Below are 17419 nucleotides of genomic sequence, written 5' to 3'. Positions count from 1 at the left end.
CATCAAAGACAGTCTCTAAAATTAATTTTTCTTTTTTCTTGCAGGATGTTATACACACCATATGCCAGCCCTTCGGGAACGTCCTTCGTATTGTCATCTTCAAGAAAAATGGCGTCCAAGCAATGGTTGAATATCCTTTTACGCAATCGTTGACTTGATTCATGTCTGAAGCTTCCCAGTGCTTCTATGTTTGGTGGAATTTTTATTTTTAAGTGTGATACATTTTGGTGTGGTAGTCTTCATAATTTTTATTTTTGGTTTGGTAAGGTTTTATTCGTGAAAAGATTTGCGGTTTGTTTTATGCATATTACTGTAATGCACTATTATATGTGAAATATATCAGTTGGGATCAAAGCTATAGGTATATAAGATATAGAGAAGCAAAGGAAAATGATAAAAAAACTTTTCGAGACATACAGTAGATGATTTCTATTACAAATTACATCAAATGACATATATATATATATATATATATATATATATATATATATATATATATATGTATATATATATATGTATGTATGTATGTATGTGTGTATATATATATATATATATATATATATATATATATATATATATATATATATATATATATATATATATTATATAATTATAGATAGATATAATATACATGTGTATACATGTGCGTGTGTGATAATCCTGAAAAATTAGTTTGATATTTAGATTCCAACCGTATTTGAGTCCCCAAGTCACATAAGTACATAAGTTGTCGATATAGAAAAAAGACCTTAGCAGACCAATTTATTTTTGGGAGATGGAAGGAGGAGGAAACCCCCCCAAAAAAAAAAAAAAAAAAAAAAAAACTAGACAGCGTTAAGTGAATACACCAGAAGTAAACAGGAAATTTAAAAGGAGAACTGGCGAAAAGTATTTGCGGAAAGTCTTCGGGAGCAATTGGCCATCAGAGTTGGTCAACACCGGACCGGAGAGTCAAGCTGCTTAATCGCTGTTTGTACTGTTCGAGTCGAGGAGGAAAAGACTTCTCCGGGTCTTTGCTTGGGGGGCTTTTTATGGTGGAAGAAGGAAGATAGAAAATAGCCACTTTCGTAATGAAAGCCTTTATAAAAACTGTTTGTTTGATGTACTTGTCGTGTTTGGAAGTTTCAATTTGATTGGCTTTTTGTGTGAAAAGAACTTCCTTTTTTTTTTTTTTTTTTTTTTTTTTTTTTTTTATTTTTGTTGTTATATATGTTTTCCTTCAGTGTTTTGAATGGGTCAATATACATTTTCTATAATCAGTATAAAGTCCTGGGGTAATGCCCATTTTCTTATTTCTAGCATAAAATCCTTTCCCCAACCTGTTTTGGATGGGAAAATATCAGTTTTTCAACTTTTCTAACTTGAGTGTTTTGGAAAGAAAGCCATTTGAGGACAATAGCTGGGGGAAGACGAGCGCTCCCCACTTTTTTTTTTTTTTTTTTTTTTTTGGAAAAACAGACTTGGGGAAGGAAGGATCCTTTCCTGTTCATAGGTTTGTTGCCCCCGGGCGTAATGTAATTGACCTGTCTGTCTAACCCTCTTATGATTTTGGTATTGGAAGATAAAGAATTCAGATTTCCACGTAATGTAAACTATCGGTGGATGAACGGAATTCAACATTTTATGTAGTAGGTCAAACGCTGTATTACAGAGGTCAAAAGTCAAATATGAATTTAACCCTTGCTATAACTTTTGAACTATACGAGATGGAGACTGCATATTTGGCACGCATACCACCATTAATAAAACCTATGTGCGAAGTGAGGTCGAATTCTTACGTACAGGTTAAAGGTTAAATAGGAAGGAAAGGCGAACTTTGTTTTTTCAAGCCTAAGTGGTCCTTTCGAAAGTGAGGGAGGATTGGGCCTTTTTGCCATAATGAAGTTTAAAGGAAACTGGAAGGGGCAGCTTTTTTTGCCTAGGAAAACGGAGCCTTTTTTTTTTTTTTTTTTCCCCTAGGTAAATGGAGCCTTTTCATGTTTTTGCCTAGGTAAATGGGGTCCTCTTGTTTTTTTGCCTAGGAAAATGGAGCCTTTTTTTTTTTGCCAACGTAAATGGAGCGGGTTTTTGCCTATGTAAATGGAGCCTTTTTTTAGCCTATGTAAGTGGAGCCTTTTTTTTTTTTTTTTGCCTAGGTAAATGGAGCCTGGTTTTTTGCCTAGGTAAATGGAGCCTTTATTTTTTTGCCTAGGTAAATGGAGCCCTTTTTTTTTTTTGCGTATATAAATGAAGCCTCTTTTTCCCCTAGGGAAATTTGCACATTTGGAAATTAGTTAGCTTTTATAAACTCTATCTCTCTCTCTCTCTCTCGTGTAGTGAAAGGGAGGAAAAGGAGTAAGTAAACAAGTCGGTTAGTAGAAATTGTTTGGAGAGCAACCAAGTGAGAGAGAGATTTTCTGCGTCCCGTATTTTTTCCCCCTCTATATTCCTTTTCTTTTTAATCCGTATTTGCTCTTTAACTTCTCTCTCTCTCTCTCTCTCTCTCTCTCTCTCTCTCTCTCTCTCTCTCTCTCTCTCTCTCTCTCTCTCTTTATGATTCATTTCGTAACGTGGAATATTCGCATGATATAACATCATTCTCCCTTTTTTCCATTACTTTTTACGGCTGTTATATTCAGTAGACGCGTTGCCAAGTGATGTAATGATAATCATTATAATAATTGCAATTATAATGCGTCCAGTGATTAGCAAGAGCAAATTGCAACTGCGAGATTTTCCTCCTGTTTCACCTTTCAGACCTGCTTACTCTCAATTTCCTCTCCAGCGCTGAATAACCTCATAGGTCCCAGTGCTTGGCTTATGGCCTAGACGCTCTATTCCATTCCAATACTTTCCAAGTAAAATTCTGCACCTCAATTATCGACGCATCAGCATGAACCCACCTACCTCCTTTTGCTATGGAGGACGGAATAGAGCATTGAACGTCATTTTGCCGCCAGATTGCATTCCTACCGTCGATTGGTTTTGCAAATTGGCTCTGCCATTGCAAAGAAAATGACCCCACCCCACCCTCGATAACGGAGCTGCCCTCCCGTTTATACCGTTGCCCGTTAAACCATTACTTGTAATGTCTTCATAAATGAGTTGGTGGATTGAAATGGTGTTGAAGGGGTTACCGGATTGGAAATGTATTTACCATGGGAGAGTTGCCGGTTTACAATAATCGTGTGAATGTGGTATTGTGAAACGTGAGGTAATTTTTTGGAATTTCCGTCGGTGATTTGCCCTTCTCATCTCTGTTCTATTTGTTGTTCTGTTATTGTTTGGGTTCTCAATTGACCGTGTTCTGTTTTCCTTGGAACTAATTGATATCAATAACAATGAACCTGGAACGACTTCATTGTTCCAGTTAGCAACCGAGAGGTGTTGCTGCTCAGTGAATTTCTTTGGTTTTCTGATTAATAATTGTTAAGTGAAACTGATCCATTATTAACTCTCGTAATTGCGACTCCAGGTATGAATAACTAATCAAGCAATCCACATGTCTTTTCAAAGAGATTTTAACAAAATATTAAAAAAATAAAATTCTTTGGCTCGCGAGCTGAATACCTTCGGATTCAGAGTTCCTCGTTGGTATGATGATGACAGGGGCTTATCATCTTGTGAACTCGATTGTGGAAGTTGGGGAATGTAGGAGTCATTAGGTTTGAGAGAGAGAGAGAGAGGGGCGGCATACCCTAGGCTTAATCTTTATATTTGTATCAATTAAAAAAGATATATAAACTTGTATTATTTAGATATTCAGTTTGGAGAGAGGGGGGAGGGCCATACCGTAGGCTTAAACTTTATATTTGTTGTGTATTTAAAAATATGTACTGTATTAACTCAATATATATAAATGTAAACTGACACACACACAAACACACACACACACACACACACACACACACACACACACACACACACACACACACACACCCTGAGGAACCTGCAAGACACACAATATTACTTTTATTCACTAGGCTAAAATTTAAATGGTGAGAATAACAGATGCTGTTTACAGTGACTTAATTTAAATTCAGCTTTATATTTTCCGGTTTTATAATTAACTTGTACATTGACGTCAGTTAGGGTTATGTAAATGAAAAGATTTCATTGTTTGAACGTTAACATTTACATAATAAGACAGGATAATTTAAAATCAGATCTGGTTAATATTCAAATGGTAGCATAAAATCGAAAGGGAATTATTCAAATCAGTCGTCTAGTGTAAATACATAAACTTAGATAGAAGTAGTATAAATGTTTTGGGGTTTAATGTTTGCATATGAATGTTGATGTTGAAATGACGCTTTTCGATATGATGTTTATGTTGTAACATTACCTTACAATTAAATATTTTTAATATTACCTTACAATTAAATGTTTTTAACATTACCTTACAATTAAATATTTTTAACATTACCTTACAATTAAATATTTTTAACATTACTTGACAATTAAATATTTTTAACATTACCTGACAAATTTTTTTTAACATTACCTTACAATTAAATATTTTTAACATTACCTTACAATTAAATATTTTTAACATTACCTTACAATTAAATATTTTTAACCTTACGCTTAAATATTTTTAACACTACCTTACAATTAAATATTTTTAACATTACCTTACAATTAAATACCCTACAGTTAAATATTTTTAACATTACCTTACAATTAAATATTCTTAAATTGGCTGTTCATGTGTAAAGAATGCCATCCACTTCTAACACACAGTATATTCAGTATAAATGTGAATAAACATTAAGATTCGTATTGAACGTAAATTAACATATTAATCTTGTAGATTCCACTCAACTCAGAAAGTCAATGTTCGATCGTTTAGCCTCTACGGAGAAATCCCTTTACATTATAGCTCTTAATCAACCAGAATTGCCCGGCGGCGGCGCCCCCGCCCCCCTCCACGTGATTCAGGTCCTTGATCCTTCAGGGGAAAAGGCATCCAAGGACGTTATAAAACTTCCTGTGCAGGATGATTTGAGAGATCCTTCGTTTTCCGATAGTGGCCCGGAGTTTGATGGATGGCCTCTAATTGCCTTGTTTGCCCTGATGTTCCCCAGGTAGTCGTTTGGGTATGTTTGATGTCCGCGTTGAATCATGGCATTACTTGAGTTTAAGTTTCCGAGAGAGAGAGAGAGAGAGAGAGAGAGAGAGAGAGTTTTACTTCGATGGGGGTGAGGGTTACTTCGTCGAGGTGCTCCCGTTGATTTTAAGATTGCGATGGTGTACATTCTGAGGGGAGTGATTCTCTCTCTCTCTCTCTCTCTCTCTCTCACTTTCAATCCACAGCAGTCCCCTAACAACCAGTTATAAAATTCACTTCAGAGTAAGAGAATTTTATGGTTGTAATGATCAAATTATCTACTTTATTATTTTGACAATTGGGTCAGTATACTAATTTTGGTATCTAGACAAAAATGACCTCTGATGAAAGCGGGCAGTTGTAAATTTGTGTTATTTTTATAATGATGAAAACCTCGGTAAGAAACAGACGGACAGAGTTTAATGTTCATATTAATTCACCTTGTTCTCATACTTGTACCAGAGAGAGAGAGAGAGAGAGAGAAGCACGATGATAAAATGGAAAGACAGAAGAAAGCCTTTTAGATTATTTGTTCTCAAATAAAAAAAAAAATGCTTTACTGCAGAAGAACGAATGAATAGGTACCACAGCACAAACCATATTATATAAAACCCTTGATAACGAAGAAGGGACAGCTTGGAGACTTGAAACACCTGCCATGCCATCTAAGAGTTAAAGGAGACTAGAACTGGACTACAACTGACGAAGGAGAACTCCCTCGCTTCAGATGCCATCAGGTCATTGACCTCCTCCAGGAGTCGGCACGTACTCCAGCAGTCACTGTCGTGTGTGTGTGTGTGTGTGTTGTGTGTGTTTGGGTCAAGCCACTGGCGTTAGGCTTAAACGAAGCTTGTGTTTTCCCATTCACAGTAGAGAAATGAAGAGACGTTGGATTGTGGTGGGGGAAAAAAAAAAAGTAAGTCGAAAGTAGGGGTTGCACTTGTATTGATCCTTTAGGCTAACACAGGCTGGGGGAGTGGGGAGGGAGAGAGAGAGGGGGGAGTAGGGAAAGATTGTTGGGGGGAGACGATCCGTAGATTACGGGGGTAGAAACAGGTTAATCTCCCAAGGATTTGGAGGGCCGTGTTAGATGGGAGAGGATTTTCTTCCTTAATGGTAATGGGATCTTCATATCTCTTTGTATATTACGGCTTTTTTTTTTTTTTGCAGGAGGAACATAATCTAGACGAGATAGCTTGGAGAAAGTTTGGTTGTAATTACAGCTGGCGAGGAAAGTCTTGTGTAATATAGCAAATGTTGAAGAATGGGGCTTTCTTTTAACACACACACACATATGGGTGTGTGTGTATATATATACAGTACGTATGTGTGTATATATAAACTCAAAAGGTCGTTGGTTCAGCACCACATTTCCGCCTACCAGCCGACTTAGTTGTGAGTAAATCCGCAGACGGCGGGGGTCTAGAAAGGCTGTAGGACCTACAGCATCACCCCATGAGACTCTGTAAATGGTTTTATCGCTTCTTATATTATCCTTAATTGTCATTTTGCGTTGAAGGTTATGCCAATTTGTTATTTTTGTACTCCCCTCTGATTTCGTGCCAATGTGTCTGTCACTGTTTAGACTTAGATTAATGTGTGTGTGTGTGTGCTTGCTTGTGTGTCTGTCTGAGTCAGAAGAGAGAGAGAGAGAGAGAGAGGGGGAAGAGGAAAAAAAAGCTGCATTGATAGTGACAAACGGTTTGTTTATAGATCGTAAATTACATATTCTGGCAATGATGTGTATAATCAACAGAGTGAAGGAGAGAAAGAGGGAGAAGTGAAGTTTATGGATGATGATGGTGATGATGATGATAGTAATGGAAATAATAATGTTTACATGTGAATCGTAAATACACTTTCTTGACGACGAGACTCGTGTGGTAAACGGTAGGAAATCAGTAAGGAATAGAGTTCTTAGATACTAATACAAGTATTCATGGTTGTTTATGTAGGAAATATCATTCTTGGCAATAAACGACTGTAGGAGAATGAAGATATGAAAATAATAATAATAATAAATATTTGCGTATACAGTTAAACGTAAATCATCTTTCCTTGGCGATGTGGTACGTCCGATAAACAAAGTAGGAAAGAAAATAAAAACTTAAAAATAGCCTTGAAATCACGGAGAGCGATGCAAGACTGGCGTACCCGATAAGACTTTTAATTCTATTGACTCAAACTGTGAAAAAGTCTGACGATTATTTGAAGAGGAAGAAGAAGGGAAAGAAAAGTGAAAAGATCTTTCTTGAAACTCGAAGCTGGTCGCAGTTTCCTCCCCCCCCCTCTCTTTCTCCCTCTCTCTCTCTCTCCCCTTCCCCCCTTGTCCGGTGCGATGAGTAGGGGAGAGATGGGGGCGGAGAAGGGGGGATGAGGACGGACTCCCAACCCCTCTCCCCCCCTCCCCCCTTCACCCCACCGCCCTTCAAGAGCTGAGGAGAGTAAGCGGGAGACACTAACGATTTTTAGTTAGGGGAATGATTGCTGTTGGGTATGCCCGTTGGAGGAGGAGGGAGGTATTGCAGGGTGGTGGGGCTCAAATTTTTTTTGGGGGGTAGGGGTTAGGGTCAGGACAGTAGGTAAGAGTAGGGGGAGGAGTGGAATGTCGTGTGATGTACTGTTCTTTCGTGATGTTTATGAATTCATGACTCTTACTCATGGACTGTCATGTGGCAAAAGCACGTTTCATTATTCTTGGGATATTGTTTGATACATTGCTGCGTCTGCTATGGTAATATCATCCGCACCTTCTGTGTATTTTCTTAATTTTATTGTTGTTTTATTATAGCAATATCTTTGTTCTTGTAATAATTTTTCAATCATCAAAATCCTTAATCCATCCCTTCACGCTTCTCTCATTCGCTTACGTGGTGATTTATAAAAAAAAATGGTCCGTGAACGATAATAATTTCTCTCTCTCTCTCTCTCTCTCTCGAGCTCCGTATGCAAGCAAGCAGGCAGGCAGGCGGGCAGGCAGCGCCATCGATTGTCAGATACCTAAACCTTAGTGACGATAGAGATCACGGTCAAGTGACCTGTATTACATATTTATATTTGCTACGTTATCTGATAGGCTCTTTTTAAGACGGGGAGGATAGGCTCTTTTGGGTAGGAGTAGGGAGTGTTAGTTTTGCATACCTTGTTCTCGTTTGGCTGTGGAAGGAGGGAACAGATTGAATATTATATTATATTTATATATATATATATATTATATATATATATATATATATATATATATATATATATATATATATTAAATCTCATAATCACAAGTCAAAAATGGTGAGAAAATCCGTATTGATGTAAGTGGAAATATATGTATGTATGTAAAATTATTTACACTTGCATCAGTATGTATTTTTCATTATTATCATTATTGTTATTTGTTGTAATTTTGTGTGCACGGTGTGGATTTTTCACTATTTCTATTATCATTATTATTATTATTAAGTTTATGTGGATCATACAATTTATTAACCTTGGTCTTAAGATGATTTCTCAGTATTGGGATATGATGAAATTATTTGGATATGATGAAATTATTTCTTTTATTAGTTCCCATCCATAAGGAAATCATATAAAAGGTTGGTCTACAAGGTTGCATGATTTACGGCCGGGTGACCAGATAACGAAATTCTCTCTCTCTCTCTCTCTCTCTCTCTCTCTCTCTCTCTCTCTCTCTCTCTCTCTCTCTCTCTCTCTCGGGGGTCAGTCTCCTTCATCAGATTGAGTTATCACAGCAGGATTTATCACGGTCTCCGTGATGACACACTTCGGTTATTTTTTTTCCATGACGTGCAGAGAATAAGAATATTTTTTTTATATTGGAGAACTTAATGCGGTTTAACGGTTTATTGAAGTCTCTCTCTCTCTCTCTCTCTCTCTCTCTCTCTCTCTCTCTCTCTTTGCTTGACAGCCTGAATTTCATTCTCTCTCTCTCTCTCTCTCTCTCTCTCTCTCTCTCTCTCTCTCTGAAATCTACTTTAGTCTCTTACTTGACAGCCTTAATTTCATAGAATCAATTCTCTCTCTCTCTCTCTCTCTCTCTCTCTCTCTCTCTCTCTCTCTCTCTCTCTCTCTCTCTCAAAAGGAAAATGAACAAATGAATGCATACCTCATGTTGCGAGTGATGTTTCAAATATTGGGTTGAATGGCCCCTCCCAGGCCCGTAGTAGCTCTTTCATAAGAGTGATTTATTACGGGTCGTAACGACTTCCTTCGTTTTTTTGTGTAATATATATATTTTTTTCTTTTCGGTAATGTCCCGGTACCGCTCGTGTCAGCGGTCCATTTATTTATTTTTGTTTTGGGGCCTTGTTTTCAGTCGTTTACGTGATTACGGTAATCTGTCGTTTTGTTTATATAGGCTGGCCTGGTTTATTTGGTTTTAATGCTCTTGTAAGTGGTGTGATTAGTTTTTTTTTTAAGGGATTGACATATTAATTTTCTGTTGACGTTCTGTGAATTTTATTCAGTTATTCTTTCAAGATTTAACAGATTTACTCAGTTTGAATTTTATGTCAGTTAATGATTGGGTTTTCATTCTATGACAGTCCGGCGGTTTTAAACAAATGTGTAATCTTTTGCTGATGTTTTACTCATTTACATTTTCATTTATGGATATGCTGATATTTAAGTGTCAGTATTTGCTTTTTTCATTTATAGATTATTTAATTCTTTAGTGTTAGGGGGGTTACATTTACCTTCCCCTTATGGACAATATTAATGCATAAATATGTAATATCCTAGCGCGATCTCTCTCTCTCTCTCTCTCTCTCTCATATATATAGCTCAGCCCTCCATTGTGATATGGGGATGTGATCCATATTTCTTAAGGGAAGAACCAAATTAGTACAAATGACTGTCTGGCAAATGTGTTCGTGAAGTGTGTTGATGGTCGCGTGTGTAATGGAGTCTCTCTCTCTCTCTCTCTCTCTCTCTCTCTCTCTCTCTCTCTCTCTCTCTCTCTCTCTCTCTCTCAAAGGAAGGTTGTTTGGTGAAGCTTTTTATCAGTTATGACCAAGAGATTGTAGTGACTGATGGTAGTTACCAAGTGGTGGTGTTTCTCGTCTTTAAACTGTATTTTTGTATTTAATTTTTTTTTTTTTTTTTGCTAACTGGAGGTAATTTGTTAAGTCTGTTATTTCGTTCGTCTGTAAATTTTGGTGTATGGGAATTTCTTCTGTTTTGACAATTTGTAATCATTTTTTAACGATTCCTTTACGTTCATAACTCCTTAAAAGTTTCTAGGATTTAGTTTTGTTTATTATTTGTAGAGTTTGATAACTTTATAGTGTTTTGCATGCATAATTATTATTGCAGGAGTGTTTTTAATTTTATGTACAGTTTTATTGTGTTTGTGGACATTTCATTAGTTATATTCTGAGTACATTGTGTATTTTATTGAACGGTTGTTGCATCTTACCTGATTCGTTTTCTTTGAGTCGTCGAACTTGATTATTATTATTATTATTATTATTATTATTATTATTATTGGTTCAATAATAATAATAATATAATAATAATAATAATACATATAGATACAGACACAGAACTCGAAATCTAGTAAAATATGCGGGAAAATACCGAAAGCTTGAAGAATAAGGTGTCGTTATTAAGAAGAATTTGGAATCGTAGCGTCAGAAAGGAAGGAAGAAACGGAGGGGGGAGGGGGAGGGCTGTCGTAGCTCCCACTCCCCCGTAGGAGGTGCATCCTTCTTTAGGGGGGGGTGATGAGGGGGCGCAGCTGTGTAAGACGTCTGTATCAAAGTTGAGAAGCATGTGGCTTTGAAGGCCGTTATCTCGCCATCCTGTCCCATTCCATCCTTCCCTTCTCCCCTTCCACCACCCCCTAACCCCTCCCCCAACCCCTCTCTCTCTCTCTCTCTCTCTCTCTCTCTGACTGATATTACAGTTTGATGTCTTGCCACATTTAGTGTGTATTCTGCTGATCTAGCTATATTGTATCTCTCTCTCTCTCTCTCTCTCTCTCTCTCTCTCTCTCTCTCTCTCTCTCTCTCTCTCTCTCTCTCTCTCTCTCTTCTTGACTGATATTACAATTTGATGTCTTGTCCACATTTACAGTGTGTCTTGTGCTGATCTATCTATATTATATGCGACTCTCTCTCTCTCTCTCTCTCTCTCTCTCTCTCTCTCTCTCTCTCTCTCTCTCTCTCTCTCTCATGTCTTCCTGACTGATATTACAGTTTGATATCTTGCCCACATTTACTTTGTCTTTCTTATCCATCTACATGGTATTCGTCTCTCTCTCTCTCTCTCTCTCTCTCTCTCTCTCTCTCTCTCTCTCTCTCTCTCTCTCTCTCTCTCTCTCTCATCTTCCCGACTGATACTACAACTTGATATCTTGTTCTGATCCATCTCTATTGTATGCGATATCCTGACGTGATATACGTATGTGTGTGCATATGCACACGCGCGGCCGCCTGCAGTACTGTACCTTGAATTTATTTTGTGTGTATATATGTTATCTGCGTCGTTACCCTGTGATTTCTACTATGTCGTTCTTTATTGTGTGTCAGGGAAAGCTGACGTGAGTGATCGGTTGTTATAGCTTTCGCCAGTCTGTAGGCCCATTAGAAAAGGAGTGTTTTTTGTTGTTTTAGTTTTTTCGAGTTCCTCGTTGGGCGAGCCGGTTCCGTTCTCAGCTAGCACTCTGCTGGCCGCGAGTTTGAATCTCCTACCGGCCAGTGAAGAATAAGAGGAATTTATTTCTGGTGATAGAAATTCATTTCTCACTATAATGTGGTTCGGATTCCACAATAAGCTGTAGGTCCCGTTGCTAGGTAACCAATTGGTTCTTAGCCACGTAAAATCAATCTAATCCTTCGGGCCAGCCATAGGAGAGCTGTTAATCAGCTCATTGGTCTGGTTAAACTTAAGATATACTTAGCTTGTTGTTTTTGAAAAAGTTTCTTTCCTATAAAGAGCAAAGCAAAATGGTTATAATTATTCGGGCAGTTTGTTCTTTCAGATAACCATATTTGTTGTGAAGTTAACTTTTATTGTTACTGAGAGAAGGAATGTCACTAGTTGAGGCGAAGTGTAACATATGTTAACATGGGTTAGGGAAAGCTTAACTAGCCAATATTCAGCAGATTTTGCGAGGGAAAGTATGAGTATTGTAATGAAGGTCAGGGAAAACAGAATCATGAGATATATAGGCAGGGAAAGCTTTTAATCTTTGACTGGATTCATGACAGACAGTTTTTCGAGGTGTACTTAGTTTCCTTTCTTTTAGTGAAAATTGAAACTTGGTGATTTTGATATCTTAATTTTCCTTTGTGTATTACTAAAGCAGTGTTGGTTAAGTTTCTCAACTTTAGAAGCTTGCAAAGCAGTCTTCACAAAACTGCAAAACATGGGAAACGGAAAAGAAATATATAGCAGGTACACGCCATTTCAGACGGTCTTAGCAAGTTCTATCACCCATATGATTTATTGTTCTATGGTAATGTGACCACGTGACCACGTTTAAAATTCATAAATATATTCGTCTTTGGTTTCAGAAAACCTAATAGAACCATCGTAACGAACTAGGCCTTGAAGATTTGTAAACAATTACAGTAACACTACGTTCAGATTTATTTCGGTGGAGGGCCACGTCATGATTAAAAAATTTAACCTAGCAAGTGCCAGCTGGTCTCTTTTTCTGAAAGGGCATTTGATCGGGGGGAGGGGTAGGTAGGTGAGGGTTAGATTGGGAGAAAATATGCCAAAGCTCGCTTGGTATTAAGGTTGGGCATTTGACGTTTCATCATGGGGTTTAACCGGCCCCGCTGTGTGGCACTGAAGTTTGCTGGTGGTGCTGGTTGGTGCCACAGAGGAAGGAAAAGGGGAGGTATGCAAAAAGCGACGTCCCATGTGACCGGCATGACGAAAATGTCAAGTGGTCTAACGCCTTGGCTTAATGCAGAGAGAGAGAGAGAGAGAGTGAGTTTTAGTATTATATGAATTATTTTCAGCTGCAGAGAGTGGCCACAGTTCTTGTCTTTGCTTGTTGAAATTAGTGTAATGAGAGAGAGAGAGGTTTCCTCAGTATTATATGAATTATTTTCATTTGCAATAGTGCAGAGGCGCCCATAATTCCTTTGCTTGTTTGAGTGAGTGTAATTAATTATATATTATTAGAAGTATTTATTTGAATGCAGTATGTTTATAAACCCGAATTATTTGTGTATGAGAGAGAGAGAGAGAGAGAGAGAGAGAGAATCCTTACTATTCTGTAAAAGCATTTTAGTCTTTCATATTACATTGCAAGCTACGGCTATGCATGTGTTTCCATGGTATTCCTAAGTGATAGAGAACAGGGCTTTTGGGGTTGGGGTGTTGTGTGTGGGGGTGGGTGTTGTGTGTGGGGGAGGGATTGTGGCAAGCCGTGTAAAGCGCGCACATCCTACCCAAAGGTCACCGGATGACTTTTAAATCATTTGCCGAGCGATAGTATGAGAGAGAGAGAGAGCTGGTCTTCATCCCATGTCAAGTCATCGCCTTTTGATCATTGTTGTAAATGCGACAAATTTCGGTCATTTTTTCCCAACGATGTCGGATCTGCAGTCTCTTGTTTTCGCTTGTTGCCAGTGTCCCGGAATCCTTCACATTTTAAAAACTCCGGTCTCTCTGCCTCGGTCAAACAGGGCCAGTTTATAGAGATGCAAACAGGCTGCATGTTAAAAACCGCGCGATTGATATTATGTTAACACAAAAGGGACTTTTAATCCTTCTGGGTCATGTGGGATTTGGATCAGTAGTGAAGTTTTACGGCTATTGTCTGCGCCGAAGCCTTTGTGTGCCCTTTTCACTTGTAATATATTATATCTCTCTAATCTGTAAGTAAAAAAAAAGCCACTTTCATTTTAGTGTTTGACTAATTCTCTCTCTCTCTCTCTCTCTCTCTCTCTCTCTCTCTCTCTCTCAGACACACACTCACACACACACACTCTCTCTCTCTACTCACTCACTCTCTCTCTCTCTCTCTCTCTCTCTCTCTCTCTCTGACACTCTTGGTGTGGGAGTTTTACTCTTACTCTCCTCTTGTATTGATTAATTGTGCAATGATTGCGTGTAAGTACGAGTCTCGAATCAGACATGCGTCGGACGCAAAACAAGCGAAGCCCCCTTTTTTTTTTATTTTTATTATTTCACCGACTTCAGCTGGTCGGCTCGATTAATGAATAATGGAAGGCAAATGTCAGTGTGCGTTCATTCAGGCTTTGATAGAGCTTAAACAGTTTTGGAGGATTAGGAAAGGGAGGAGGAGGTTATTCTTTTGTTATTATTATTTTAGAAGTTAATTAGGAAAGTAGAACTTATATGTATTTATGTATATTGTGTATATATATGCTTTTGTAGATGGTTATCACCATAGGTTTGGGAATGAAGAAGTTGGCATCCTGTTAAAAGCATAATGATAAAAAAGCCAATAGGTTGATAGTTTTAATGTGGAGCAAATTGAAGAGAGATGAATACAGGCAAGTCCCCATACATTCGAAGCTACATAATGTGGAAGAAAATATAATTTTCAGACAGTGACTGTCGTTGCGCAAGTACTTGATACTACTCGATTTTTTCTTTTATTTTCATCGGTATATTGTTTGGACAGGAGAGAGAGAGAGAGAGAGAGAGAGAGAGGTGAGGTGGTTGCAAGCGCTTCTCATGCAAGTAGTGATATTTACATTTCTGTATGGTCATATAATGAATAGTTTTATATAATTCCATTGAATCGGGAATGAGAGTGACTGCTAGGGTCACAATGCGTTGAGAGAGAGAGAGAGAGAGAGAGAGAAAGAGAGAGAGAGACCTGCTACAAGTAACAATCTAGCATACTTGCGTGTGTGGTGTAATTCACACCGTTCATTTGATAGAGTTCTGGAGGATTTAGGAGGAGAAAAGGGTTCATGATCCAAGTCTTTTAAAGAATTTGAATAGTCATATGTCACGTAGCCGGTGAGGCTGCACGGCTTCAGTATTCTTGGGAGAATTGACAGGTGATGGAGTCCTTTGTAATACAAGCTCAAGATGATGTAGGAGACTTGGGTTAGTAGAATGTATGGGTCATAGGTAAGTAGAAAGGGTAAATAAAGTATTAAAAAATATAGCATAGGATCTTACGGTGCAGGTTGATTGATGATGATCGTTAGGGGTTTAAGGTAAAAGACTAAGCTCATAATAATAATAATAATAATAATAGTACATAGCAATAATACCATTATTATTATTATTATTTATTATTATTATTATTATTATTATTATTATTATTATTATTATTATTATTATTATTATTTATTATTATTATTGCTGCTCCAGCTGAAGCAGCAATAATATTCAATAAAACCTGTTTAAAAGAGGGTCTGCTGCCAAATTATTATTATTATTATTATTATTATTATTATTATTATTATTATTATTATTATTATTATTATTATTATTATTATTATTCAGAAGATGAACCATATTCATATGGAACAAGCCCACAGAGGACAGTGACTTGAAATTTAAGCTTCCAACGAATATGGTGTTCAGGAATAAGTAAGAGGAGGTTAAGGGGAATACAGAAAAAAGAAGAGATCTCACTTATTAAAAAAAAAAAATGCAAGGATAATAGTATTATGGTAGTAATCAATTGCAGGCCGCTTCAAAGAAATCACCCTCACACCATGTTGTTGTTTTTTTTTTTTTTTTTTGGGGGCAATATTGGAGTCCATTGCGACTTACACCATATTCCCCATGTCTGTTACACTTCACTTTATTTCACTTTGTTTGGTTTTATGTACAGCCCTCCACTGGGATAATTCTCTCTCTCTGAAGGGCCCACGTATGTTTTCAAAATAAGGTGCTTCTTATATATTTTATAATAGTCTTTTCTCGTCAGTATCGTAGCTCTTGCAGAATAGGAGAGTGTTTAGTTCCTTTTAAATTTCCATTCTTCTCGTATGCTCTTCACTTCAGGCGGTATTTTGTTGTATAGTCTTGGTGCTTGTTCCCAAGATTGAATTTTTAAGTACCAGGTCTCCTCAAATTCAAGCTTTGGGAAAAATGACGTTTGATAATTGCGTTGTGAAAAGTTTAATTTTGTACATTGCGCTAACCTAAGCAGGCGATTACAGCGGTATATCTGTTCTTTTCCGCGATAGGGCGTTATCGCATTATCGTGCTTAGTGGAGATGCAAGGGAGATTAGGAATGTACACGAGATTACGCAGTGATTTGTGGATCTTTAGAGGGTCGGGTTACCAGCCAAGTTCTCGTGGAGAGTGCGATATCATCTGTGATTGCTTTTATTTTTTAAGATTCTCTCTCTCTCTCTCTCTCTCTCTCTCTCTCTCTCTCTCTCTCTCTCTCTCCTGAAAGTGTCCCAGTGCTTGGCTTGATGGCCTAAATTTCTTAAAAAAATCAAGTGTCCCAGTGCTTGGCTTGATAGCCTAAATTTCTTAAAATATAATTTCTCTCTCTCTCTCTCTCTCTCTCTCTCTCTCTCTCTCTCTCTCTCTCTCTCTCTCTCTCTCTCTCTCTCTCTGTCCCAGTGCTTGGTTTGATAGCCTAAATTTCTTAAAAATAAAATCTCTCTCTCTCTCTCTCTCTCTCTCTCTCTCTCTCTCTCTTCTCCCATTAGTGAGTCAGATATCGACGTTAACGGCCGTATTGTAATATCTCTTAGCTCCCTTATTTGTCTTTAGGAACCGCATTTTGATGAGGGCTATTTGGTCGTCATGACGTTTTATGCGATGGGCCACTACCGCGTTCATCTCCCCCTCCCTTCCTCTCCTCTCCTCTCGGTTTCATCTCGAAATTATGTAGGTAACTTGTCTCTAGGGTAGGGAGAAGGGGGGTCGAGGAAGAGGGGACACACACACACATACACACACACGCACACACAGTCTGATTGTAATCAGCTGTACATTTCACAATCGCAAAGTATAGAACAAAAAAAAAAATGCAGAGCAAGTGATGTACTTTGATGTTGCCATCAGTTTTAACAAGACAGACATCTGCATATTATTTGATACTCTTTGTATGTTACGTATATGAGTATGAAATAGTCCTTACGATGCGTAATATTTCGATTTTCTTTGAAACTCAAAGCTGAGGGGAACTACTTTGTATGCATGAAAGTAGTTTTGACGTTGGTTTTGCTTATATCAAGTGGAAGACTAGTTTGCGCTAATGTCCAAACGCAGATGTTTGTATCGTGGCCAAAGCAGAAGGGCGTGGGGATTTTATAAAGCCCTTTGTCAAACTGCTGGCTCGAAATATAACCGGTCATACTGAACACATCGATATTAATCTAAAGGGAACACGCACTGACAGCTCA

General features: G+C 37.8%; 1 protein-coding gene across 36 annotated transcripts in view; it reads left to right on the top strand.

The window, feature by feature from the left end:
- The window catches only part of sm (smooth), a 783427-nt gene that overhangs the window by 705516 nt on the left and 60492 nt on the right, over positions 1 to 17419 (top strand). For 31 of the 36 annotated variants that reach the window (XM_067097814.1, XM_067097810.1, XM_067097830.1 and 28 more), the window contains one exon: positions 45 to 130. In XM_067097814.1, coding sequence (XP_066953915.1) covers positions 45 to 130 — 86 coding nt within the window. Of the gene's footprint in view, positions 1 to 44; positions 133 to 17419 lie in introns of all 36 variants that reach the window. The other 5 variants (XM_067097815.1, XM_067097823.1, XM_067097837.1 and 2 more) reach the window with 1 other exon arrangement.

This window comes from Macrobrachium rosenbergii, chromosome 54, assembly GCF_040412425.1.
Source record: "Macrobrachium rosenbergii isolate ZJJX-2024 chromosome 54, ASM4041242v1, whole genome shotgun sequence".
In the NCBI taxonomy this organism is placed as follows: Eukaryota; Metazoa; Arthropoda; class Malacostraca; order Decapoda; family Palaemonidae; genus Macrobrachium; species Macrobrachium rosenbergii.
This window is presented reverse-complemented; position numbering and strand designations above follow the sequence as displayed.